At 43.8% G+C, this 27635-nt stretch overlaps 1 protein-coding gene across 1 annotated transcript; it reads left to right on the forward strand.

The window, feature by feature from the left end:
• The first annotated feature begins 1646 nt into the window (after positions 1 to 1646).
• Positions 1647 to 27169, forward strand: SOX10 (SRY-box transcription factor 10). Its single transcript, XM_082241366.1, has 4 exons — positions 1647 to 1830; positions 2773 to 3225; positions 23431 to 23696; positions 24508 to 27169. The coding sequence occupies exons 2-4, from the start codon at positions 2816 to 2818 to the stop codon at positions 25215 to 25217; spliced, it is 1386 nt and encodes a 461-aa protein (XP_082097492.1). The 5' UTR covers positions 1647 to 1830; positions 2773 to 2815; the 3' UTR covers positions 25218 to 27169.
• Positions 27170 to 27635: the final 466 nt, after the last annotated feature.

Consider the following 27635-nt stretch of genomic DNA (forward strand, 5'->3'; position numbering starts at 1 on the left):
GTGCAGTTGCAGAAGAACACATGGAAGCGACATTATACTTTTCCAGCTGAGACATGTGGCTTGAAACCTTGTTCTCCAAGGATGAGATAGGCATCAATTTTACACACACACACCCCAAATATTTTTAGTTTTATGATTTCATAGATTTTTCTGTCTTTATTTCAGAGGATAGAAATGTCTTCTTTTATATACATCCTTCATTACTGTGAAAATCTGGTTCCAACCCTCAATCCATTAGCAATACTGTTGTTGTGAATGTGTTAATGTTTGTGCAACTGTCACAAGCACCAGTTGCACAGTGCCTAAGAGATCACTTATGACAAGGGAACAAAAAATATAGTTTTAGAGAGTTTTCATTGGAGGGAGGGGTGTTAAATAATTTGTTCATAATTTGGGGAGAACTCTTCCATCTTTCCGCACAAATGCTCATATTGCAATGGGCAATTGAGGTTTCTCCAAGTTTCTCATTTTTTTCAGTCTTAAGTTCAGTTCTCCACATTTCTACACCAGCATTTTAGTGTGAATTTATTCTAATTTTCACATTTTCCTATGCAATTTTGGCCAACACGCACATTTTTGCAAAGCAATTTCCCCTAATATAATGCATTGGGCATGTTGCTGTCATTAATATATGCAATTTTTAGACACATTGTACTTTGGTACGTCCATTTTTGGACAAGTAGATTGGCTAAAGAACTTCATTGCAAAATTCAGAACATTGCAAATTTCAAAGGATTGTGGTGTTTTGGTTGACATATTATTTTGGAATGTGCCAGCTAGGTAGGTTCACCTTTAAATGCAAAATGAAATTTTCCCTCATCCCTAGCCTCAAATAGCCTTTTCAAGCTTTTAATTATATCTTCCCATCCTGGTATCTTCTAGAAATGGATCCCACAACCTGGAGATGGCAGAAGCAGATATTTAAGATTCTAGCTATTCCTAGGATGTTCCATACCATTTATAGAATATTCTGTACCATGTGTGCAAGATGAAGACACCCACCCTGAAGGACCTGCAAGTGAAGATGTCGCCATCTTTCTCTTCCCCGTAGGCTCCAGTAAGTGTATGCGCTGAGACATCTAAGAAAGCATAGGAGGGGAGACACAAAGGCATCCAGATCACACATGTTATACAAGCTCTACGCTGAAGGAACTTCTATATAGCTGTGCTTACACATTCATATTTCCCCTTTGTGGTAGCTACACGAACGTAGGTCTTCTCTGGGAGAATATGTTGCAATACTCTGGCCGATGGCAGCTCTGCAATGCATATACAGCTGCCACAACAAAATCTCTGTGTGTGGTTATTGACACACAAACACACACACACTCCATTCCATATAGGAATTTTGTTCAACGTAGTCCTTAAACGCCATCCCTTCTCACGCCAAATGGGCCTAAAAATGCCCAATGTTAACCATCCAATGTAAAAACAAATTAAATAAACGTTGACTGCACCACCAAAAAACAACAACAAATAAACAACACGCCTCTATAAGTGTCAGTTTGAGATGGGGGTGAAATGTGCAGTTGTGGAGGGGGGGTGCCTTAGAATCTCCTGCCTGCATACAATGAATGCATCTGGGCCATAAAGAGCTCTTAGCTCCACCCTCTGTCTTTCCCTCCCCCTGTGTAAAGCGGCAAGCCAGTCACAGAGACATTCATCCAGGGTATTAGGAAAAACCAAGCCTCCCCTTAGGAATGGCACTTGTCTGAGAGTTTCCTCAGCACACAGCTCCTGAAAAGCCACCAGGCTTGTGAAAGGAGAACAGAGGGGCTATTGGGATACAAATTACAGCTCTCTCAGGATTTGCCCGACAGAGCGGCCGATGTAAGTTTCTCTACCTGAGCTTGGTAACTCACTGTCTCTTTCTCTCTCCCCCTCTTTCTCTCTCCTTTTTAAAACACATCTGACAGTTTTCTCCTTCAGTAGTTTTCCTTCACCCTTCCACTGAGCTTTGGGTGAAGAATTACAGATTGAAAAGGCAGCCAATTTGGGGTGGGGGCTAATTTCTTTTACGTTAGGGAACCAACTAGGTCCTGTGCCAACTTTATTTTTAGGCATTGCTTTCCTGAGGTTGGTTAATGTCTGACAGGGCTGAAAAGTGATAGAAGCTTCAAATTTTCTAGAAGTTTTTAAACATACGTGTATATATTAGATATATGCGATGCACACAAACTTTAAAAATAATAATATCTGGAGCGTAAGTGAACCAGGAAGAGAATATGAAGCCAAAATATTTCCAGCCCACTCTATGGTGCCTTTTACCTGGTCTGCTTCAAATGGCGCAGTGTGTTTGAGACGCACTCCAAATACACTAATTCTTACACAATCATGAGGCGTTTTGTCTTGATCCTTTAATGCTCATTTCCCCCCAACTGCTGATATTCTTGACTCCAATATCAAAGCAAGTTAAGAAACTGCAGGCATATTTGGGATTTGGAAGGAGAAATTAAGAAATAGGTCTTGTATTTTGGTCTTCACCCTCTTGAAGACCTCCCCAATCTTTGTAGATAACATGTACACCAAAAAAAAGCGGATTCTCATGTTAGAGAAACTTTATGGCACATGTCAGAAGTTTCCAGCTAATTAGAATGTTCTCCACTCACATTTGATCACGGCTTTTGCAGGTCCCGTAAAACAACATGTTAATGTGGTAGGGGCCACATATTTTTATTAAGTATGTACCAAATCCTTTCCAGATTATTCAGATATTTTGAACTTTTTTAGCTTTAGTGTTCATTTAGACCTTTTTTGTGTGTGTGGTTCCAGTTGGAAGACGTTGGTACCTGAGGAGTAAAACAAAGAGGAAACAATGACAGACGATCAAGACCTTTCTGAGGTGGAGATGAGTCCTGTGGGTTCTGAAGACCACCACTGCCTCTCTCCAGGACCTTCCATGGCATCAGATGCCAGCTCTCACCTGAGCAACCCCAGCAGCGGTGAGATGGGGAAGGTGAAGAAGGAACAGCAGGACTCAGAAGCGGACGACGACAAGTTCCCAGTGTGCATCAGGGAGGCCGTGAGCCAGGTGCTGAGTGGCTACGACTGGACCCTGGTGCCCATGCCTGTGCGGGTCAATGGAAGCAGCAAGAGCAAGCCCCATGTCAAGCGGCCCATGAATGCCTTCATGGTGTGGGCGCAAGCGGCCCGGAGGAAGCTGGCAGATCAGTATCCTCACCTCCACAATGCAGAGCTTAGTAAGACGCTTGGGAAGCTCTGGAGGTAAGAATGGCTGGGAGAAAGACACCCATAAGATGAGGGAAAACTGGGGTGCACTAGAGAGTGGTGGGAGTTCAGCAGGCATCTGTTGATTGGTTTTAATTTTTGCTTTGATGTGGTGATAAAGGGAGAGCAGGTGGGGTGATCCAGGAAATAAGGCACAGATAAGTGGCGTAGAGAGCAAAGCATAGAAGGTACTTTCTTTCTTGATTATGTGCTACCAGTATAAAACTTGGTCCACGTTTTGATTTGACCTGTAATCCTATTCCATTGCAAGCCCCAGTTAATCTGGCCGCTAAGCCACAGTCCCAGCAGTTGGGTTTTCAGAAACTGCATACTTCACCTTCTCTTCTTGACCTGTTGCGTTCCTTCTTTTTACTACACTTTTGGGGTTCTTCAGTTTTATCCCCAATGAAATCATGAGTCTCTCCTCTGCTACATGCTGTTTATCCAACAGTTCTGAAGTCCCAAACAAGCAGTGTCATGGTGGTGAAATTAAGGGAAAGATTAATTCGAAAATGTAAAGTTGACAGCTTTCATGGCTGAGAGAAAAGAATAGTGATTTTCATGGAACCAAGGCTGAGCAGCAAAATGACAAAATTGTGCTCCCCTGTACGCAAGCTGGTTTTCATTTCATGATTTTGAGCCAATCTTTGATTTGTGAAAGTTCAAACTGGAGTGTTTGGAATTTGACATTCTGTGTCTGTTGAGTTTTCTAGCCTGGCATTTGTTTGTATTTGTGTTTTTTGTTTTTAAAAACATCCTTAAATGTATTTGTACCTGTCTTGAAGACAGAGTGAGCTGCTGTTGGCATGGCGGGAAGGAAGGAGCAGGTATGGCAAAGGACGGAAACTCAGCCCCCTGTTACAGACCATCCCATTGTTGTTTAGTCACAGATATCAATAATTGGTGATTGCCTGAAGGTGATTTGGATTTGGAATTTGGCAACTGTGAAATATACGAACAATGAAGAGTCGTGGGGTGGGGGGGAGGCTAATGGAGTGATGAACAAGGCTTGTAATAAAAGGCTGATGGAGAGATAAGGAAACACAATCAGAATATAAGATCCCTTATATTGCCACTGAGCAATCTATGCCAATGCATTGCTTCTGGCTAAGTGGACTGTCACAATTTGGGCTTGTTTCTGTTTATGGAACAACATGTTACTCCAACCATAGTAGAAACAAGCCAGTGTCCACTCAGGTAGCGAGAAGGCACTTTATGTTCCTTATTCAGGTGCACATATGTTCATATAGTAAATCTTTGAAGACAACATTCCTTTGCAAACTTACTTGGGAGTAATCCCAATTGAACATACCGGAACTCACTTCTAAGTAAACATGCATAGGATTGCACTGTTCAAGACTTTCCAGATTATCTGTTTATTGTGCATTCGTTGTGCGGCGCTTGCTCGCCATTTACATGGAATCTAAGCATCTTACATTAAGGAAGCACAACTGTTTCAGAGACATCACATTTCCCTGGCATTCAAGTAACACTATGTTGCAGGTGGGGAAATGTGATTATTTACCCCACCTAAGAGGACTGTTGTTGTTTGGAGCAGTGTCTAGAATCATGCAGTTGTGAGAGTGTCACGGGCACCTATTGGACAGTGTCCATGCCCTCATGCATTATGGCAGGCGCAACTCTGCCTCCAACTCACGTTCTCCAAATGCTAACCTGCAAATAGAGGGCTAGCAAGTTGGAGCTGACAATAGCAATCCTTGGGGCAGAGAAGAACCTTGTTAGTTTTATGCCCATGGCAGCCAGTCTCCACATGCCTTGCCTTGAGGCTTTATCTGGACTTATTGCTTTGGTAGATTTGATAAGAAGCTCCTGAACACTTAATTTTAGCTGGTTTCATTCCCAAGTGAATCCTGACTTTGCAGGCAAAATACTTCTCCGGAACATACATCAGAATTTTTTTTCTTTTTTTAATTGGTACCTCCCTTGGCACAAAGGCTGGCTGTGCATTTTCTGAGGATGGGCACTGTATTATTGCATTGCGACACTGGGACTTGTAAAACTCTCCTGTGAGATTTGAAATGCAATGGGGCTGTTCATCCACGTAAACCTTTAAGAACGAATTCCACCAAGGCAGGATATCCCTTCTACTTCAGCTTGCAGTACTCTGACAGCTTAAATATTCAAAACCCACAAAAAAACACTCGAGTTAGGCTTGAGCAAAGCTTAAATTATTTTCTGTTTGAGTTGAATCCTTGAGGTTATGGTAAGGATTTCAGCTTTTATCTGAAAATCTGATTATTAGAAAATACCTTCAAGACAAAACAAAATGGAAGACGCAGGGTTTTTTCTTTAAAAAAATAATAATTATCACATGACTCTTGGTTTTGAGTGAACAGATTAGATATATGCAACATGCTGAAATCTTAAGATCCGGCCACCCTGTGGGTTTTTTCTTCTCTCTTTTTTTCCAAATTCTTCTCCCATCCACACCCTAACTGCCATTCCTTCATCTAAATAAGCAGGGACCTAGTTCATGTGATTAGCTTTGCTGAGCAATTTGTGTGTGGAAAGCCATGCAGAATCCATGTGATTGCTGCAGGGCCAAGAATTCCACTTCTTTTCAGGCTTCTTGTTTATAGGAAGGGCTGTAGCTCAGTGGTAGGGCATCTGCTTTGCACACAGAAGGTCATGGGTTCAGTCCCCGGCACCCCTAGGTGGGATGGGGAGAGACTCCTGGTCTGAAACCTTGGAGAGCCCTTGCCAGTCATTGTAGACCAGGGTTTCTCAAAGTAATCAGTACTGACCCCCTAAAGGTTGATGAGACTCTTCAGGGAATGTATAAAGACCCATGGGTCAAAAGGTCATGGTAGAAGTTTCTGAGATACAGTACAAAAAAATTAATTAGGAATTACGAGCCTCGGAAATAAAGGCCGTGGGCATGTACAGAGTGTGCTTCCCTTGCCAATGAGTAACGGTGAGCGATTGTTAATAAATATCAATTATATCTTGATCTCTTTGGATCTTATTTCATTTACATTACAAAGAATTTGGGATGGGGTTGATGACGGCTTTATAAGCTCATCAATGAGTCAATGAACTCAGAGGTTTGGGAAATCTTGTTGTAGAGACAATACTGAGCTCAATGAACCAGCCGTCTGACTCAGTATAAAGCAACTTCCTATATGGAGAAATGCTTTTTCACTGCCATGTTAGACTGGTCAGAGACACACCCCTTTCTGACACTGAGGTTTCTCCCCCCCCCCTTATGGCAATTCATAAGAATTCAGACTGAGCTTCAGTTAAAGGGTTTGGGTCTCCATTCTTTCCGCCATGTTATATCTGACAGATAACCCTCTTTCTACGTCTAGTGGGTGCGAAGCTGAAATATTAAATACAGACATTCAAAGGCAGGACCTTTGGGTTATATCCATTCTTTAGTTTGTCTCTGTGATGACAGAGAATAGCTCCCATCGGAACCTTTTCCTCTGTCTATCAAACCACCTCCTCTTCCTAAGTCTTCTGCCTGCAGTACAACTCAAACAAAATGGCTTCCTCAAAGAATTAAAATGGAGAAATGTGGCAGACCGTAAATTAGATTCCTAAGGCTTGGCACTGGTTGATTTGTCCTGAAAAGAAAAGCCTTGCTAGATCAGGCCATAAGCTCATTTATTCTAGCATCTTATACTCACAGTGGCCATCCAGATTTCTCCGAAAAGCCAGCAAACAGGACCCGGGTGCCACGGCGATTCCCAGCAACTGTCCTGCCTACATATAAATTTCTCCCAGTCTAAGTATTTAGCCATCATTCCCATAATGCTTCACTGGTATGTGGACTTAAACGCTTTGCTGAACCTGATTAAGATTTTGGAAAGATGTGTACGCCACTCACCTGACTCTTCCTATACACATTTCCTACTTTATCCACCAATCATCATCATAATACTGCTGGTACCTAGCTGATTTAACCCAACTGACTGTTGTTGTGACATACAGACAAGTTGACTGTAGTTCAGTCCTAGGCAGGGAATCCTTTGAAATATTCCATTTAGCCATTCAGTTAAAGGTTCTCCTTTTTCTCTGTAGCTTTTATTTTTAAATTTGCGGGAATACCTGTGTATATTAATTTTCTTGCTGTTTGTCAAATGGTGGCTCGAGGGATTCTTTGACTCATTTTTGCTGTGGATAGATTTGTAGTAAACCTACCTGGGCAGGTATCTCATTAAGCTCAATGGGACTTACATCTCAGCAGGACTTACCATAACAGCCCAACCCTTATCATGTCTGCTCAGAAGTGTGTCCCATTGAACTCAGTAGGGCTTTCTCTAGGGGAAGTGGACAGACGATTGCCGCCTAAAGAGCCTGTTGCAACATAAACCAATAAGGAAACCTGTGTCTCTACTGCATTGGTAACAGTCAGTGGCGTAGCGTGGGTTGTCAGCACCGGGGCAAGGCAAGTAATTTGCGCCCCCTAACCCGTGGATTTGCGCCCCCTAACCCTAACCCCCAGATGTTGCGCCTGGTGCGGCTGGCCCCCCCTGCACCCCCCACGCTATGCCACTGGTAACAGTAGCACATACATCTGTGTAATGCCTTGGTCTCTGTTGTCAGAGAGGAGCAGACTGAGTGTCAACAAAGGTTAGTTATAATTGTCTGCATGTACTTTCTTATGTAGTCCCAGTCAGAATCCATTCCTTTCGCCCCAGCCCTTATTTGATGTGATTTTTCAGCACTGCAAATGTTTAACTGTTCCACAAATGTAAGGATTCAGTTATTATAAAATCTTTTAACCTGTGTAGGAAAAAATCCAACTAGCAAACAAATATCTGAAATATATAAATTATGGTGGAGGGAGGCAAAACAACAACATTTTTTGCGTGCTGTCCACTTCCCTAACAAGCTACAAGCTCAGTGATGGTGTAAGGTTGCAGTCCCTGCCTTTTAAACCCTTCTCTAGTTAGTCTGATATGTGAATCACTAAACAGAATGACGATATCTTTGGATCTCAATATCCTTTAACTCATTTACTGCATTTGATTAGCTGCATCATTTAATTACTGCATCATTAGCTGCATTTACTTTCATTGTTCTTATATTATTATATTTGTCTTATTAATGTCTTATTAGCTCCGCTAGTAGACCATGAGACTTTTCGTCTCAGGGTTGTGGGTTTGAGTCCCACGTTGGGCAAAAGATGTGTGCATTGCCAGGGGTTGGACTAGATGACCCTTGTAGCCCCTACAATTCTATGATTATTTGATATCTTTAACACATTTAGACCACAATTCTAAATTTACTTATTAGTGGCCTGGATGAGGCTCACTGAATGTAATGGAACTTATTTCAAAGTTTAGGATGGATCTGAACTGTGGATACAGGTATTTTCATGGGTCTGCTAATGCACTCCCTACAGTGAAGAGAGCTGGATGCTACCTTATGCTTGCTTTTTGTACTAAAAAGTGCTTATGAAAGCTCATCATTTAAGGCAGAGGTCTGGATAATATTCAGCTCCCTTTTAGCCTTAGGTCCCTTGGTATTTGCCCTGCATGCATAGTTCTGGTTTTAGGAGTGTATTCACAGCATGTCCCAGTGGCTTCCACGAGGACAACCCATGGGCCAAATCAACATGGCTGCCTTGTGAAAAAAAAGGGAGGGGGGGAAACACCACCAATGTACGCCTTTACTTGTTTAGCCTTGTTTGCTTTTGCTAACAGAGACTTCCTTGTGTCTCTCGCCACTAACATGGCTCTACACGCTTTCCTCATTTTTTAAATACTCTGCTGCCGCCAACGCTTCAAAATCAGCAGAAATATTTTAAAATAAATACTACACCAAAATACACTTACACTTTTTTTTTTTTAAAAAAAAGAACTTTCCTAAGAAGGAAAACTGAAATGCAACTTTACTTTGCAGTTCTGATGTGGCAGCATATGACCCTTTAGAATGAAGTTCGTCTTCCTGGGCTCTGTTGCGTGGAAAGGCAGTATACTACTACTAATCTATTATTGTCACTATTATTTTGATTCTACACACACACATATATAAATCAGAGAGGTCACGCCATTTAGCAAATACTATGGTTCTGCGACTTCCACTCCTTTCATTGTGGCTTGGGTAGGTTTGTGGGTTTTTTTGCGTAAGTGGCAAGTTTCAAATAATAGGGGCTGCACAGTGGCACCATGCCTGGTGGATCGCTCCCAAAAAGAGTCCATTGTTGTTGTTCCACTTGAGTTGGGAAGGGTAAGAGATAGCAAGCAAAATATAAGAGTTCCAGAGCTCTGATTTGCCACTAGAGGGTCTTATCTGTCTCCCCCCGATGCTGCTTTGGTATGTTACAGCAGCAGTGCTACAATTACATTTTAAAGAAGGGGGTGGATAAAATGTATTTGCTGGATATTACTGGACTCCAGTTTCTATTAATGGTGACCATTGGTCATGTTGGCTGGAGCTGGTGGAAGTTGGAATTCAACAATGAATGGAGGACTACAGCTTCACCACCCCTTGTTTTAGAGGAATGAAAAAGATGGTGGGAGGAAGGAAAGATGGGGGCCGGGGAGAGAAATGGTGGAATTGTATATAAGTAAGTCTCATGTTGCACAGGTTGGTCCTAGGTCCAGGAGAGTGGATGGATGACATTCTACAGACATTGTTTCAGGCTGTTTTCACTCATGACATGAGGTTTAAAATGTGAGTGGAAAACTTGCACTTGGCCAGAATGACAACCGCCTCTCCTCTGCATTATATTCTGCATTGAGAACAAACAAACAGGCAAGAGAGATGTAAAGGTATTTAAGCCGCAGATATGAAAAAACTTACAGCACCAGGTTCGGGAACTGGGATCAAATGGTGACTGGCGCCTTGGTGCCACCAAAAGCTGATGCATTAAAGTCAAATGATGAATCACTTTGGCAAAATATAAATACCACTTGCTCCTCTTATTTTGACCTATGGCGTGGTTGTTGCTCTGCTTGTGCTGTTAGTAGTTTCCACATCCTTCTCTTTCTGTGACTACATTCTGTGGCAAAAACAGGAGCTCCAAACAAATTTTTATTTTAAAGATTTATTAGGCTCCACAGAAGCCTTTCTTTCCCCCTTCAAGGAATGCAAAACTATTGCCTGAATTTCCAGATTTCTGTTGTTTTAAGGGACACCCAAGAACATTACAGTCCCGCAAAACATAGCAAATACTGTTGCACTCATGCCTGCTTGCAGGCTTCCAGTGGGCATATTTTTGGCCACCGTGAGAACTGGAGGCAGGATTAGATGGGCCTTTAGTTTGATCCAGCATGGCTCTTCTTACATTTTAACAACAAGGCTGTTTAGAAACCATATCTTGCATAAATCATAATGCACGTCCTTTGTTTCCAACCCCATAGTTCCAAAACATTCCTTATTCCTGAAATGTTGATCTGTCAGTCCAGTCCTGCAATACATGCTCCTCAGATGCAAAATGATTATAGAATGACATTGATCCCTTTATCACGACTGCCAAAGAAGAATGCTAGTGTCCGGAAGATAGGAATCATACTTCCTCTCCATTTTAAAGTATCTTCCATGAAAGATGTTTCCCTGGGTGAAAGCCAGGGAGCTGTAGTTTGCTTCAAATGTGCCCACGCTTCTCTTCCTCTATCCTCCGCATGTGCGCACACATATGCACCCGCACCAAAGTCAGTCACTGCACTATGGGAACCGCTGTCTATAGAGATCGACATCAAGGGGCAGGGCATTATTCATTGTGGTAATATCTGCACATCAACACGACCTGGGAGTTCACTGGGGGAAGGAAAACCTGCAATTAGTACTACCAAATACACTTAGAATTGTAAAGATAGGCAGCACATTAAAATTGCAATGTGCTTTAGGTCATCTTTCCCACAATAAGCCTATATGTTTTGTTTTATGGTAGGGTAGCCTTACATACATACCTCTGTTTGGAAGGGCAGTCAGAAGACAGCCCTCTATTTGAAGAGTTGTTGTTGTTGTATTTCTATAGCACCCTTTATCCGAGGATCACAGGACAGTTTACAATTTGAAAACACCGGAAATACATAATGGAGAAACAAACAAATCTGCCCCATGTTTGGTTTAAATATATGTAACTATAGAAAGGGAGATCAGGAGCTTAGAAGCCACTCATCACAATTAGCCACACCTGGTCAGTAAAAAAGCAGGCATACCAGTCACTTGGTGTCTTCCCCACTATAGTGTGATGTACAGTGGTACCTCGGGTTACAGACGCTTCAGGTTACAGACTCCGCTAACCCAGAAATAGTACCTCGGGTTAAGAACTTTGCTTCAGGATGAGAACAGAAATTGGGCGGTGGCAGTGGGAGGCCCCATTAGCTAAAGTGGTCTTCAGGTTAAGAACAGTTTCAGGTTAAGAACGGACCTCCAGGACGAATTAAGTTCTTAACCTGAGGTACCACTGTATTGTAGTTCTTCTTAAATTATAGAAATTATTTCTAGAGCCATGTCTATAGATATGAATTTCGTTATGTGAATGTTATGCAAAGTGATCTCTTTTTTGTCCATGCAAATCCTCTTTTTTGGCAGTCCGTAACTGGCCACACTATTTTACTGATGAGGAGCTGGGAGTGACTTATCCAATACCCCCTCCCTCGCTGCATAAACACACCAGGTCTGTAGCTGAGTTGAGCTTTAACTAAATAGATCTCTCAGCTACTGGGCCCTGCTGGTTCTTAAAGGCAAAGGCCAGTTACTTCATCCACGATTAATTTCCTTCACAGATGTATATTTTACTTAGGAAATCACATGCACATTCCTCAAGAGTCCATTTTCTTAAGTGAGGAACGCACATGTAGCAAAGCAGTTGTGTTGCATTCATTACAAGTTACAGCGCACATGTGGGTTACATGTAATTCGCTTCAGAAAAAGTATGTGCAGCCTGTGTCTCTATTTTGCATGGCAATGTACATATATTTGGAATCCTTGCCTTCTCGTGTGCCTTCTTCTCTTTGCTCGTGATTTTGCCGAGAACCTGTTTGTCTTGTGAAATGTTGCTGTCAGGCAGTGTAGTAATTGGGGTCGCTGTACACTGACAGGATCAACAGTTGCACGGGCATCGGCAGGCTTGTGAGCATGGCAGAATAAATCTGAGTGAAGCACACTCAACTGCTATCCGTCCCGTGGGCAAGTCATGATAAAACCACACCTCTGGGAGACATAGTGGTTTGCTGATTACTCTCCCACTGCTTTGTTGTGTGCCTTCCCCATATGCTATAAGGCTTACAATGTGCCTTACGTTTTAATCGTATTCAGCTGAGTCCTACTCCAAGTAGATTTAATAGAATTAATGAACCTACATTAGTCGTGTCCATTACTTTCGATGGGTCTACTCTGAGTAGGACAAGCTTTGAATACCCCCCATCACAATTATTGTTGACAATGTGAAGGGCAATTACAAGGGAATCAGACTCTGTGGCAACATCCATGATGCTAATGGCTTCATTTTCATGCTGTAATTAATCGGTCTAATTAATTCCCAGTTATTTATCTCCTTTGTTAAGAATAGCTGTTTTACAGACTACAAAGCATGTTGTCTTCTCATGGTGCTCCATTTTACTGCTGGCTCTTCCGGTGGTAACTGAGGCTGAAATCCTAACCCTGTTTACCTGGGAGTAAGCTGCATTGAATTCAGTGGAACTTACTTCTGAGTAGACATTGTATGGGTTGCAGCCTAAATCAACAGGACCACTCTTCACAGGCTACACCTTGGCTTAAGCTCAAGGTCACCAGGACTCAGCCCTGTAACAAAATTTTAGAACTGCTCAACTGTGGAATATATGGAATTATAAATGCATATGTCTTGATGTATTTTTAATCTTTGTAATCGCTTGTAAGCTGCTGTGGAAAAAATATATATTTTGAAATGTGGGATAACAACAACAACCAACAGCAGCCGCAATGTGAAATGTTAAGGTCCTACGGCACGGCTTTCAGGGTCAGCTTCAGTTGTAACTTCTAGAAATGAACCCCTAGATGCAGCAAGGAGAAAAAGGAATTAGAGACCTCCACCCTAGTTACGGTGCTTCTAGATTATCACTATTTTAGGGCAGGATTCAATCACATACAAGGAAATTCAAGTTGTACGGTTATCACTGACTCGGACTTAGGCAGGTCTTTCACAACAAATCCACTCCCCGTCCCCTGCAAAATCTGACTTCTTTGCGAAAAGGAAAATGATGAGTAAATAGAATCATAGAATGCGCTGGAAAGTGTGCTATAATACTTGCTTTGATACGGTGTCAGCTAACCTCCTTGTAAACAAATCAAAATGAATGCTCAATAAACAGGCTGTTTGGAAGCACCCTTAAATAAAGAAGCTACAAGGGGTGTGTGTGTGTGTGTGTGTGTGTGTGTGTGTGTGTGTGTGTGTGAATGCATACGTGTTTCTTTCCACTTGTCGGCTTGCCACCTAATGATCCAGTTTCCCAGCTGAATGTGTCATCTGTCTCTATTATAAAGTATTATTTTTGTCGTTGTTGTTGTAATCCTTCTCAGAAAATGTGGAAATTTAGGCTGCTGGGGTTAATCTGTGATAGACGATTCAAACATGCAGGTTATCACTGGATATTTCCGCTAACAATAATGCTTCATTGGGAGCTTAAATGCAGCGGAAATTAAACTGCTGCCCCCCACTCTGCTATTTTGCCAACTTTGGTGAGGCTAATTATATAGAGTTGATTTTTTTTTAAAAAAATATATGCATCAACCTAGAGTAATTTTGAAATTGAATCTAGCTGGTTAGTTTACGCTTTTCAACATCTTCCTGTAAATAACAAAAATCGGTATCCTGTGCCTCAGACTGAATGCCAGGAAATTGCTGGAGCCAGGATAGCTGCCAAATTCACTTGGCCTTCCCTAGGGCGGGGTGTGTGTGTGACCTGTGGACCACAACTCCCATCATCTGGCCATGCTGCCTGGGGCTGATGGAAGTTGGAGTCCAATGAAATCTGATAGTTCTCTACCCTGCCATAAGGAAACCCGAATTCTTCTAACTTAGTCAAATCCTAGAATGATACCCTTAAGGATGATTCCAGGTGGGTATCTATTGTGGGGCAGGTTATCGTTAGGCATACATTTTTTGCAGCACTTTCACAACTTCATAGGCATCAAGAGGTCTCTGTGGCGCAATGGATAAGTGTGTCTTGCTGTTGGCCAGAAGGTTGGTGGTTCAAGCCCTCTCAGGGGTGACTAGGGGCAGAATTCCTGCATTGCAAGGAGGTTGAACTCGAAGGCCCTCAGGGTCCCTTCCAACTCTACAGTTTTATGATTCTATCCCATATCCCCCACTTTCATCTGGATTTACCTTTCCGGTAAGAACTCACAAAGTTAAGGCAACTTATTTGAATACAATATTAAGTCTGAATCTGGAAGCACTCTTAAGTCTGAAAGGATGATCATAGGCATGACTATTCAGAAGTCAGTCCACTTAGTTGAGTTGAACTTAAAGAGTAGTTGAAGAGTAGGCTGAAGACAGTCAAAACTGTGAGATGGAGGGAGAAACGGGGACAACTGCCAATACTCAATGGTGTCAGACCTATGGGAATTGAAGTCGTGGCTTTCATACATGCACACATGCATGTAGGGTATCTACAGACATTCTCCCAAAAAGCCTGTAAACAGGAGCCTCGCCCTTTTGGAAGCAAGACAAAACAATTATCAGTATCTGGCATAATGCAGCAGGAGATCAAACTTGTTTCGCTGCTTGAAAAATGCAACGCCAAGATACTGGTGTCCGCAGCAGCACCCTCTACTGGACAAGAAGTCAAATAACAAACAATTGGTCACAGGAACGAGCCGCAGAGGTGTAGCTGTTGTTGCCACAAAGGGGAAAAAGAGGGAGGGAGGAGAGTGTTGAGGCACATTAAACACAAATTAATTTATTGCTACATGAATTTATGAAACAAGTGAGATGAACCAAGGCACATTAGAAATACTCCCTGAAGCGCCTTCGTTTCAGTTGAGCGTGCCCAAGAATTTCAGTAAGCAATCTGGTCATAAAGAGATGTTAACTTTGGAGGCATATATACACACGAAACATATATCCGTATTATAGCAGTTTAAAGGTTTTCCCAGACAGTCCTTGGGAGATGTAGTTTAGTGAAGGTTCTGATAATTATGTTAGAAATCCATAGGCATGGACAAGTCTATTTGGTTTCTCAGTATTAAGTTCAATTCTCCACATTTTCACATCTGTTTTCTTTTCATTAAAGAAGCTCTTGTGAAAATTCGCCTGCATGTTTGTGCCATTTCCCCCCTAATATACACAATTTTGCAAAACAATTTCCCCCGATATAATGCATTTTTGTACGTTGTTTTCACAAACATATGCAGTCGTATGCACACTTTATCCTAGTATGCAAACGTTGCCTGGATGCAGAACTGCATTGCAAAATTCAGAGAAGTGAGAACTCGGAAGGGTTGTTGTGTTTCAGTTTGTGTGCTGTTTCAGAAAGTGTGAATAAGGCAGATTCACCTTGAAGTACAAACTGAATTGAGCTTCTTCCGCAAACCCCTCTCCCATCGCTAGAGATTCCTATGATCCTCATAGGACTATGGTTCACAGGAAAGGGGGGGGGGTTACTTGTTAACCCATTCTATGCCTGTAAATAATAGGCCCTCAGATTGAGCCTTTCCATACAATAACTCAAAGTGTGCCCTGGCCACATTTCACCTGTTGTGCAGTACCTGCACAAGTGATGCAACCATCAGCAGTGCCTCAGTATCCCATCTCTGCATCCCAGTTGTAAACATAACAAGTGTGTTGTGGAAGTGGAATATTTTTTACTGTTTATTGCATCCTCTCTCTCTCTCTCTCTCTCTGAATGCCACAATCACATGCTTCTCTTCATGATTTGGGAGAACACAGCTTTCAAACCCAAAACCTAAAATGAAGCATTAAAAAAAACAAAACCCAGACAAACCCCGAAATGGATCTGGCAACCAATAGAATGTGAGGGAGAGAGGGAGGAGCTGTTTTCTTCCAGAAATGACATCACAGACGGCTGGGCCCAACAGGTGCCTATGACCCTCATGCAATAACAATCCATGTGCTACATTGACAAGGGCTATAAATAGTGCCGAGTGTTGTGACACTTGTGACATCGCAAGAACAAAAGCACAGCCTGAGCTTCATGCCCACAGACTGTGCTCCACAAATGGCAGATAATTGTAGAAATCTTCCACATTCAGTTCACCTTGCAATTACAGGAACTACTTTCGCACATAGTTCAGAGCTTTTTGAATGAATTTCGCTAAGCTAAAATAAAGTTTTAAAAGGTGTGATTGGCAAGAACCCACCAACAGCATACAAACTGATACGGCTAACTTGACCCAACAACCCCCCCCCCCATAGAAAGAAAACTCACAGCAGTCGGCTGAAGGCAACTAACCATACCCTGAGTCCCCAACCACTCTCAACGCCAATGAAAACTAATTACTGAATAGAAAGGGAACCTACACATGTGTACCTGACACAGAAATATCACACATACACTATGTAAAAGAATGAAAGTTTACTACCCCCTTTTTCTCTCCCCAGTTTTCTCTCCCTACCTCTCTTCTTCCCCAACCTTCTACTGTATGCAGCATCAAAGTCTCATATCGAATATAAATGATCTGAAAAAAGGACTTTATGATCAGAAAACAGAAATGATGTATGTACTTTTGTAACCCAAGAAAGTCTTAATAAAAACTTTTTTAAAAAAAAAAGAAGAAGAAGATGTTCGTGGCTTTGAATAAAATTGATGCTTCCTAAATTCCCAGAATTGGCCTGCATGCCAGGCCTTAGACTGTGAACATGTGAAAAAATATTAAAGGTGCCTTTGAATAAGTATATTTCCCTTAAGTGATAGCTTCCCCTTTAAGGCAGAATACATGCCTTAGGACTTGCATGTTTATTGTGGCATATGCTTTTATATGTTAGGGTGCCCCTTCGTGATCCTCAGCATGTTGGTGTACAAATCTGTGTGTGTGTGTGTGTGTGTGTGTGTGTGTGTGTGTGTGAAAGTGTATGCAAGTGTGCATATGTCTGTAAGTGTGTGTATATACATGTGTGCTGTTTTTTTCTCTGGGCACTGGGAAAAAGGAGCCCTTTCTCAGCACTCAAAAAGAGAAAACAGCAAGCTGGCCATGTAGGGAACTTCCTGCAGGGGCAGATCATTTTGTTTTCCTCTCTGCGAATAAGCATGAAGTGACAGGAGGGGTCTGGGAGGTCTGATCCAGCCTTATAGTTCCCCACCTCTGATGTAGAGAGCAAAAACTGTCAACAGTGGCATCAAATGGTTAAAAATTATAGCCTGCTGCTCTGCTTATTTTGCATATGCGTTAATTGAATTGTCACAAATGCATTTAAAAACTTAAATGTACGTATTCAAAATAAGCACAGTTAATTACTCACACCTATAACGAGACAGGAAACCACTGTCTCCATTCAAGTCTGAGTGGATAGCAACTAACGTTTTTATAAGTTAGCAGATTCATGCTCAAGTCTCTTTAAAGTTCCTTTGGTCTCTCTCTTCTGCATTCGGTGCATGGCAAAATAGGATGTAAAAAGTCTTTGGGGTGTGTAAATATGGGGGATCCTCTCTCGGAGCAGCATGAAATGAATCCATTGGCTGCCATAGATTTGGGTTTTTTTATTCCATGCCTGCATGCTAGAGGCAAGAGGCCTATCAAATATAACAGATGAGTTGATGGGATCTCAGCATGTGGATAACAGCTGAATCTTTTTCGGCACACACCGCTCTGAGCAAATTGTCCCTTGGAGCAGTGCTTGCAACATCTGCATTGGGTCTGTGCACACATATGCATAGATACAACTGATCTCTTCCCCCACTCTATTCCCTGCCTTAATTCTCCTCATTGCTCTCTATGGGACCAATGACTGAGCCCCTCTTATAGCACTGACTCAGCTGTAGCAGACACCGATGAGTAAAGAGGCTTGGCAAAATATATCAGCTGCATCCTTTGCAGCCACCCACTAATAGAGCCACTACACTATAGACATACTGTATTTTTCCATGTATAAGACTAGGTTTCCCCCTAAAACATAATGTCCAAAATTTGGGGGCATCTTATACACGGATAGATCTCCCCCCATTTTCTTAAATCAGAGTCCCCCAAAACAGAGGGCGTCTTATACATGGGGGCGTCTTATAGATGGGAAAATACGATATTTTGGCACGGATGGCCAAGGTGGTGCCCTCCATATGCATACCCTCCCACTGCCCTCACAATGCCAGGATCATCACGAAAACCCTTAAGCCATTACAGCATCTCACTTCCTCACACAGAGTCCCAAATTCCCAAGGGCCCTTCCCTTCAGTACAGCATTTCAATGTGTTACTAGAAGTTCAGTTCTGTGCACATTTATTAGATGCGCTCAATATGGCGTCACTTCCTGTTTTTATGAAAACAAGTCACCTGAATGCCCCCAAGAAAGTTTTTCTCCGTTACCCCGCCCCTCAGACGGTCGGACTCCCATAAAGAAAGTGGAGGGTGGGGGAGCGAAGGGGGTGGGGCCTTCAGCAAGGCCATTGCCATGGCTGCAAGGGGCGCCACGGGAGCTGAAGAGCAGCCATTATGGTCACTTGGCTCCAGCTTGGTTCATTCGGCCACTGTGTCTGAGTCCATGCCCTAGCCTCTGAGGAGAAGGAGGCACGGGGGATAGCAATGATGACATTGATGTAGACTGTGTCCCTATTTTCACCTGAGGAATGTTGGAGGGTATGCCGTATGTTGTCAGGCCCCAGCTCCCATCAACTCCAGCCACTAGCAGTTAGGGAGGATATGAGTTGTAGCATGGTGGTGATGTGGGGGGGGGGAGTAGGTAAAGGATCCCTGGACGGTTAAGTCCAGTCAAAATCAACTCTGGGTTGTGGCGCTCATCTTGCTTTCAGGCTGAGGGAGCCGGCGTTTGTCCACAGACAGCTTTCCAGGTCATGTGGCCAGCATGACTAAACTGCTTCTGGTGCAATGGAAACTCCGTGACAGAAGCCAGAGCGCATGGAAACATCCTTTACCTTCCCGCCGGTGCGGTACCTATTTATCTACTTGCACTGGTGTGCTTTTGAACTGCTAGGTTGGCAGGAGCTGAGACTGAGCAATGGGAGCTCACCCCCATCACAGGGAATTGAACCACCGACCTTCTGATTGGCATATCCAAGAGGCTCAGTGATTTAGACTAGTTGCATGTGCTACGACTACAAATGTAGAAGCCACGGCAATGGATCCCCTCCGTGATCACAAAACTGGAGTGTAGATGCCACTCTGGCTGCATCAAAAAGTATTCTGCCTATGGGGAGGCAGGAGGAGAAGGTCCAGTTAAAGCTGCCTTAATACCAATTGCATTTACATGCCAATCTTTCTTTCTTTCTTTCCTGGGTGCCTGCAAAAATTCCATTGCACGAAAGGTCATGAAGTAGGGGGGACGCCAAGGCAGGAAACGAGTGAAATCCAAATCCCGCAAATCTCCTGGCCTCTCTGCCTGCTCATACCGGTTTCCCTTCGCTAAAGCTGATTTGAAGTTCTGATCCCCAGGAAGAACAAAGGGAAGCCAGGTGACATAGCAGGAGAAGACAAGGGCAGGGTTGGGCCATGGGGTGGGGTGGGAGGAACGGAAAGAGGACTTGGTTGCACAATGCAGTCAGGGAATCTCAAGAGCAAGGCTGCTGTCGAGCACTGCAGTTCAAATCTGGAGTTCACTGTTTCTGTGGCTTGTTTCCTCCTGACAAACATGTATCTGTAACACTGGACATGATGCATTTTTCACAGTAAAGGGAAATGACATCCTAAACTCAGAAGAAGCAATAGGGTTAGGCACATGTGGGTGCCATAACTGAAAAATCCATCCCTGTGCATGCATTGGGGGTTGTAGCTCAGGGTAGAACATCTGCTTTGCATGCAGAAGATCCCAGTTTCCATTCCCAGCATCCCTAGGTAAGGGTTAGGGTGAAACCCCAGAGAGCAGCTGTCTGTCAGTGTAGACAGTACTGAGCTAGATAGCCCAATACTCTGACTGACTATAAGGCAACGTCCTATGTCCACTAGAATAAGCAAGGGCTGGAAGCTCTGGAAAGCTTGCAGGAACCCAGTTCCCCACCGGCTTGTATTCAGACCCTCCAAGTGTCCCTATTTTCCAGGGACTTCCCTGATTTAGAGAAGCCGTCCTGGTTTCTGATTTGATGCCAGAATGTCCCACTTTTACCTTAAGATGTCCCTATTTTCACTGGAGAAATGTTGGAGGGTATGGAGTTATCTCACCCCCAAGCCGTCTGAAGAAAATCCTGTATAGGGAAGGTTGTTTTTTTAATGTTTATTGTTTTGTCATGCTTTTATATAGATTGGCAGAGTGGCTGGGGCAACCCAGTAAGATGTGTGGGGTATCAATAGTAAAATTATCATTGTGAAATGGGACATCCCTAATTTCATTGGAGAAATGTTGGAGTGTATGTTGTACTTAGTACCTCCCAGGTTTAAAAAAGGCTGGATCCTTTGCTGGAATGAGTTTTTGCTTCCTCCAGTGTCAGGAAAAAAACAATTATGCTATCCTAAATTGTTCCAAGCACGATTATTCAACGAGTCTAAACCCAGCTCCTCACTGTCTCCAAGAAGCGGGAGACCCAGAATTAAACCTATCTGGAAACCTGTTTGAGAGCTTTGGGCAGTTCCAAACCATACATTTAAAGCACATCCAGTGTACATTTAAAACTTATGACTTCCCCGAAAGAATCCTGGGAACTGTAGGTTTCCTACTCACAGAGCTACAATTTGCAGAGCCCTTAACGAACTACAGTTCCCCAGATTCTTTGGGGGAAGTCATGTGCTTTCACTGTGTGTTGGGTGTGCTTTAAATATAAAGGTGCCAGGCAAAAACATCCTTCTTCCCTCAGGCCTTTGGCTAATTAAACAATCTATAACCTTTTAAACTGTTTGGGGGAAGTATTGTTTTGTTTGTTGCCATGTTATGTATTCATGTATTTTTACATTGAAAACTGCCCTGTGATCCTCAGAGGAAGGATGGTATAGAAATTTAATTTAAAATAAATAAAATAAATAAATATGGCGTGGATCCACCTAAAGCACCCAGAATAGGTTTCAAAATGGGTTTGATTCCCAAGTCTCCTGCTTCTTGGAAACCATCAGGAATCGAGTCTTGGACTCATTGAATAACCGTGCTGGGAGCAGCAATTCAGGATGAGAGAATGAGGATCCTTGGGGACATTTGTGTGTGATAAAAAGGGGCGGGAAGGAGACACAGGAAAGCTGGTGTTGAACTCAGGGTGACTCAATCGTTTTAATCTCCTGGATTAAAGCCATGGTTGGAATGCAGTTATGTGGCGGAGACCCTCTCAGCCTGGTGTGAAGTTAGGTCAGCTCCACTAGAGGTACCACTGCAGGACATCCTGCCCAAGAGGGAAAAGGAGAAGCTCAATCCAGGGCTGCCCCAGGCCTTTTGCTTGCTGAAGTGAAATGCAAAATGGTGTCCCTACCATTGTGTACAGAAGCGGACTGGACTGGCAGTTGGGTCATAATTCAACCTTGGTGAACGAGGCAGCACCCTCTATGGCTTCATTGGATAGCAGAGGCGTTTCAGGCAGGCAGGGCAGGTTCCCCCAACACCTTGCTGCCACTCCTCACCCATCAGCATCTGCTGCCTGAGGCAGCGTCCTCAATCTGCCCAATGGCCTTAACAGTTTTTAATACTGTATTTTTAAATTGTTGTAACGAGTCCCGAGATAAGATGGTGAAGGGCGGGTGAGAAATGTTGTTGTTGTTGTTGTTAGGGCCTGACTAAATCAGTCTCAAGTCTGCCACTACTTTTGCTATGGGCTGCTTTGTGTTCATTATTCCTGCCATTAGCTCTTTCCCCCTTTTTATTTCTTTGTCCTGAGTTTATTTACTTTCTAGCAATAGACTCTGCAGAAAGTTTGGTTCTGCATTTGCATAGGCCCTCAGAAGCTTCTTCAGTTTATACTTTCTCCAGAAGTTAATTCAAATTTTCAACTAGAGATCTTGCATATAAATGAAAAAAATTGCATGTGAGATATTACAGCTAGGTCTGTCTTGACTGGAAATGTCACCCAAGAAGCTTTCACACCCTGGAGCTTTTCTGTTTCCTATAGAACACAGAACGGCATTTGGGTTGGTGGGGAATGACAGTCAATCTGTGTTGCAAGATAGAATGACCATGGAACCATATTCAGAACAGAAGACAACTCCGAAACTGGAATTCTGGAATCTACAAAAGTTGTGTAAATTATGTTTGAGCAAATTAGATGGGCTAAATAAGCATATTTGGGAACAAAGATAAGAAACGTGGTCCACTCGATGCTGTTTCTTATGAGGGAAACTGACAACAAGCATGTACACGACACCTTGATTAAAATCTGGTAAGAGTTGCCAGGGTCCAGAAAAATATTACTCCAGGGTCACCATTTAGCCATCCCTGATGTAGTATGAAAAAAGGTTGTGGTCAAAGCTTGATAGCACCTGCAAAAGCGGTATAGGATTTTGTCTAGTCCATGACTAATATGATGAAGAGCAGTGAGATTCTGTTCTAACTGGAGAAAACTCAAAGTGCTACAGGAGTGACCGTACTGTTCTATAGTGTCTTTCATCCTGTGTTTTCAAGGCTCTGTGCTGTGTATTTAATTAGTCACCCCAAAACAGCATCTTATAAAGCAGCGCCTGTTAAAGAGAGTGGAAAATGAGATCAGACCACAAGGACCTTAGAATTTTGTGGGGGTTTTTAATGCAACAATATCTGGGATAATTAAATGGGACATTCCCAATTGCACAGCTTTCAAAACTACACAGAAAAAAAATAAAGAGAATTAACACATTTTGCCCGTGTTAGTAAATCTAAATAAAACTGTGCTTAAGGTCAACAACTTTGCTGGTGTGATTGAATTGCAATCTACTACTAATAAATGGATCAGATGGCTCATTGGTTGAGACTAGAAATGTATCAAAAATGGGGAGCCGATCACATATGCAGGTTGTTCATAAAGTGGCCCGAAGAGCCTCACCCTGCCACTGCAAAACCTCTGAAAGGGAGTGTATGGTTGACAGGGGTCACAATGGAGCAATCCACTTTCAGAACATATTTGCCCCTCTTTCCTCCAATGCTATGGCTTCTGGTGGGTTTGTGGTTCCGCTTTTAACAAACTCGTTCCGCGTGTCCTCCCCCAACACCCCCCTTCCTCTGCTTTCTTTAAGATTGTTGAATGAAAGCGACAAGCGTCCCTTCATTGAGGAGGCGGAGCGGCTGCGAATGCAGCACAAGAAGGACCACCCTGATTACAAGTACCAGCCGCGCCGGCGGAAAAATGGCAAGGCCGCCCAGGGTGAAAATGACAGCCAGGCCGAGGGGGAAGCTGGTGGAGCAGCTGCAATACAGGCACATTACAAGAACGCCCATTTGGACCACAGGCACCCTGGGGAAGGTTCTCCCCTGTCTGACGGGCACCCTGAACACCCCTCAGGTTAGTCCCATAACACAGTTTAATCCACAGACATACCCTGAAGATCAGCAGCTGGGAATATCAGGGGTAGGCAACATGGTGTCCTCCATTTTGTTTTTTGTTTTTTGACTCCCACTCCCATTTGCCCCAACCAGCATGGCTGATGGTCAGGGATGATGGGTGTTGTAGTCTCACCTTCATCTGAGGGACATCACTTGGCTACCCCTTGTCTAACTGTAGAGTACCATCGTGAAAACAAATGGTTGATTTTGTTCCTATTTTTCTGACTTGGCATAGGCACAAGTGAGTTTGGCAACTTTTTATTTTTTAAAAAACAAACCTTCATGGTTCATCACTGCCAAAGTCTAAGGGCTATATTTAACCCAGCTGTCATTTTGTATTTCATTAGCTGCTGCCCAATTTATTTTTGCCTCATCTCTGAGGAACAATGCTAGCACAGCTTTCCGACATCTAGTGCAGCAGTTCTCAACCTGTGGGTCCACAGATGTTGTTGGACTACAACTCCCATCATCCCTGAGCTCTGGACCCACAGGTTGAGAAAGGCTGATCTAGTGCCTTCCAGATGCTTTGGGCTCTGGCTCCCATTGACACCAGCCAGCACGGCCAATGATTAAAGGTGATGGGAGCTGCAACTCAACAACATTTGTAGGGCTTCAAGCTAGGGAGCTGCTCTAGCAGGTCTGTGCAGCGAAGGGAGACAGGTCAGCTGCTCTCTTCTTCTGCTGTGAAGTTGTTCTCTCTACTTTATCCGCGACGAGGTGGTAACTGACATCTTCCCTCGGCTTCCTCCTATGTGGTTTTCATATCACAGGTCAGAGCCATGGACCTCCCACACCGCCGACCACTCCAAAGACAGAACTGCAGTCTGGTAAGGCTGACTCCAAGAGGGAGGGGCGTTCCCTTGGGGAAGGAGGAAAGCCACACATCGACTTTGGCAATGTGGATATTGGGGAGATCAGCCACGAAGTGATGTCCAACATGGAGCCCTTCGACGTCAACGAGTTTGACCAGTACCTGCCGCCGAATGGACATGCTGCTCACCCAGGTCACGTTGGAGGCTATGCCACAGCTGCTGGTTATGGCCTTGGGAGTGCCCTGGCTGCAGCCAGTGGACACTCGGCCTGGATCTCCAAGCAGCATGGAGTCTCCTTGTCTGCTGCCACATCATCGGTGGTAGACTCCAAGGCACAAGTGAAAACAGAGGGCTCTGCTCCGGGGGCCCATTACACTGACCAGCCCTCCACTTCACAGATAGCATACACCTCTCTCAGTTTGCCCCACTATGGCTCAGCTTTCCCCTCTATATCCAGGCCTCAGTTTGACTACCCTGACCACCAGCCCTCAGGACCCTACTACGGCCACTCCAGTCAGGCTTCCGGCCTCTACTCGGCCTTCTCCTATATGGGGCCCTCCCAACGGCCCCTATACACTGCCATCTCTGACCCGGCACCTTCAGTGCCACAGTCTCATAGCCCCACACACTGGGAGCAGCCTGTATATACGACCCTCTCGAGACCCTAGGGAACGGGGAGCAGTGACCAAAGCAGCAGCGGAAAGGCTCCGGAGAATCAGCCCCAGAAGACGAGCCTCCGGGTCCCGAGGTCATTCGGGGTAATCCAGCCGCCAGAACCCACAGAATATCCGGGCGTGTCTATCTTGACCGCAGTTATCGATGGCTCACCTGGCTGGAGGAAGGTTCCCAGCCACCCCCCACAATCCCAGTCCTTGATTGGCTTCCGAGGTCCCGTAGGCCTTCTAGATGAGGACGATTCTAGGCACGGAGCAACTAGTCATGGCGGGTTTTTTTGTTTTTGTTCAGAAGATCAAGGGTTTAAAACAAAATAAAATTGAGAGATAATCCCTTCCCTTCTCTCCCCCTCCCTGAAGTTGTCCAGACCCATCATCTTGATGGTTTAGAAAGAAACACAATGGACGCAATTCTGCCACTCGCTGTGGGTGAAGGCTAGGTGGGCACCCTGGTGGGGTAATGTTACAGGTGGAGAAGTAGAATGGTGCAGCCGTCCGATATGGACCATGCTCTAGGACATTCCTGCTTCAGAGTCGCACGTGCATGAAATGTTGCTCCCCATTGGAAGACCAACCTATGCTTGCTTTTCCTGTTGATATTTGGCACCTGCGCCCACTTTCCCTTATCCATTCCATCGCCTCTCTGCTGCCTGGCTCTCTTAAGACTTAACTACACAGTACTTTGGACTCAGGAACTGCATTATATGCTCTGGACGCCTTTGCATCGCAGCATGTAAGCATGTGCATACATGCTGGTCCCTTGGACCATAAAAATAGCAAATGGGACTGAATCCAACTTTGTTGTTATGAACATTTTGTATTCCTAGTTTATTTCCAACACTTTGTGGCTCCCTTCTAAACTCCCCCAGCTACCTTCCTAACATGCCAGAAGATACCCTACCAAAGCCAATACTTTTCCTTCCGGCTTACAAGAGTGATTGTGTGTCTATATGTGTGTGTGTGTGCACATGTGTGTGCAGAGTGGGTGAGGGAAAGCAGAAAGATATCAGTGCCTGGAACGGTCAGTGTGGTTCTCCTATTTTCTTAAACACAGACCAAATGTGCGGGGAGAACTTCTACATGAACACAATGCTAGAACAGACATATCCTCATTCCCCCACGAGAGACAGCTCAAGGCGTTTTGGTGCCCGAGGCAGAGCATGCACATGGCTTGCCAAAAACATTATAAACTAAATCACCAATCATTTGCTCCCACTTTCCAAAATCTGCTGTGTGCCAGAGGCTGCCTCACCCTGCCTCCTGGCAGGGCCAATCCCTGTCACATGTTCAAAATTGTTAGCAGCTAAGTTCTGTCTTTGCCACAACAAGGAGGACCTTGCTGGTGTAAGTGATGTGGAATGGGCATTTAAAGAAGAAGTAGGGCTGTGCAGAATTCAGATGAACCCATGTTCACTTTTGAGTTTTTCAAATGGAGGCAGCCTCCTCAGCTAAATCAAACTTTGCCTTTATTTTCCTCTTCTCCGTGGCCCTGATGCATGCCCATTCCACAGCTTCAAAAAAGAATGAGCATGTCACTTTGATGGCTGCCGTGACTTAAGACGGTACCCAAAACACACCCTGGAGAGGCCAGACACTGTGCAGTTGCATGAGGATAGACCCACAACTGGCCACCATGTACATTGTGGTACTTGCTGTTGTTCCTAACCCCTTTGGATTGAGACGACTGAGGCTAACCTCCCCAAAAGTTATGAGCTTTATATATGCTTGACTCCATTTTTCTGCTATGGATGATTATCTCTTCTCCATGGTGTTTGAAAAGAACATGTAGTATGCCTGTAATCCTTGTATGCATGCAATCTATTAACTGCTCTACACCCTTATTTATGGAAGTAGCACATCCTCCCCTGTTCCCAGCACCACAACCCTCTAGCACCATTAACTTTGCATCAAATGTATGGAATAATAAACTTAAGAGGTTTCAGCTATGCGTGTCAATTTTTGTTTCTTCTTTTCTCTATCTCAATCTCAATCCCCACCCCCACCGCCCAAAAGGGGTGGAAGGAAACTATTTCTACCTACACACACCCTTCTGGCTCACACATTTTTTTTTTTCTTATTTATATGTTAAATCTGAATCTCGCCTTTCCTCCAAGTACAGTCATACCTTGGTTTTCAAACAGCTTAGTTCTTGAACGGAAGTGATTGTTCCGGTTTGCGAACTATTTTTGGAAGCCAAACGTCCGACGAAGCTTCAGTGGCTTCCGATTGGCTTCAAGAGCTTCCTGCAGCCAATCAGAAGCCATGCTTTGGTTTCCGAATGTTTTGGAAGTCGAACGGACTTCCGGAATGGATTCCATTTGACTTCCAAGGTACGACTGTAGTGCTCAAGGTGGCTAATAGCAGTAATACATATGCAATATGAAAATGGTGTTTCATATTTCTTCCCTAAAC

This window comes from Podarcis vaucheri (assembly GCF_965113315.1).
Source record: "Podarcis vaucheri genome assembly, chromosome: 10".
Lineage (NCBI taxonomy): Eukaryota > Metazoa > Chordata > Lepidosauria > Squamata > Lacertidae > Podarcis > Podarcis vaucheri.

Coding starts and splice junctions, on each gene's coding strand:
- SOX10 (XM_082241366.1), top strand. CDS start 2,816: ATGACAGACGATCAAGACCTTTCTGAGGTGGAGATGAGTCCTGTGGGT. Junction 3,226..23,430: donor ACGCTTGGGAAGCTCTGGAG/GTAAGAATGGCT, acceptor GCTTTCTTTAAG/ATTGTTGAATGAAAGCGACA. Junction 23,697..24,507: donor GCACCCTGAACACCCCTCAG/GTTAGTCCCATA, acceptor TTCATATCACAG/GTCAGAGCCATGGACCTCCC.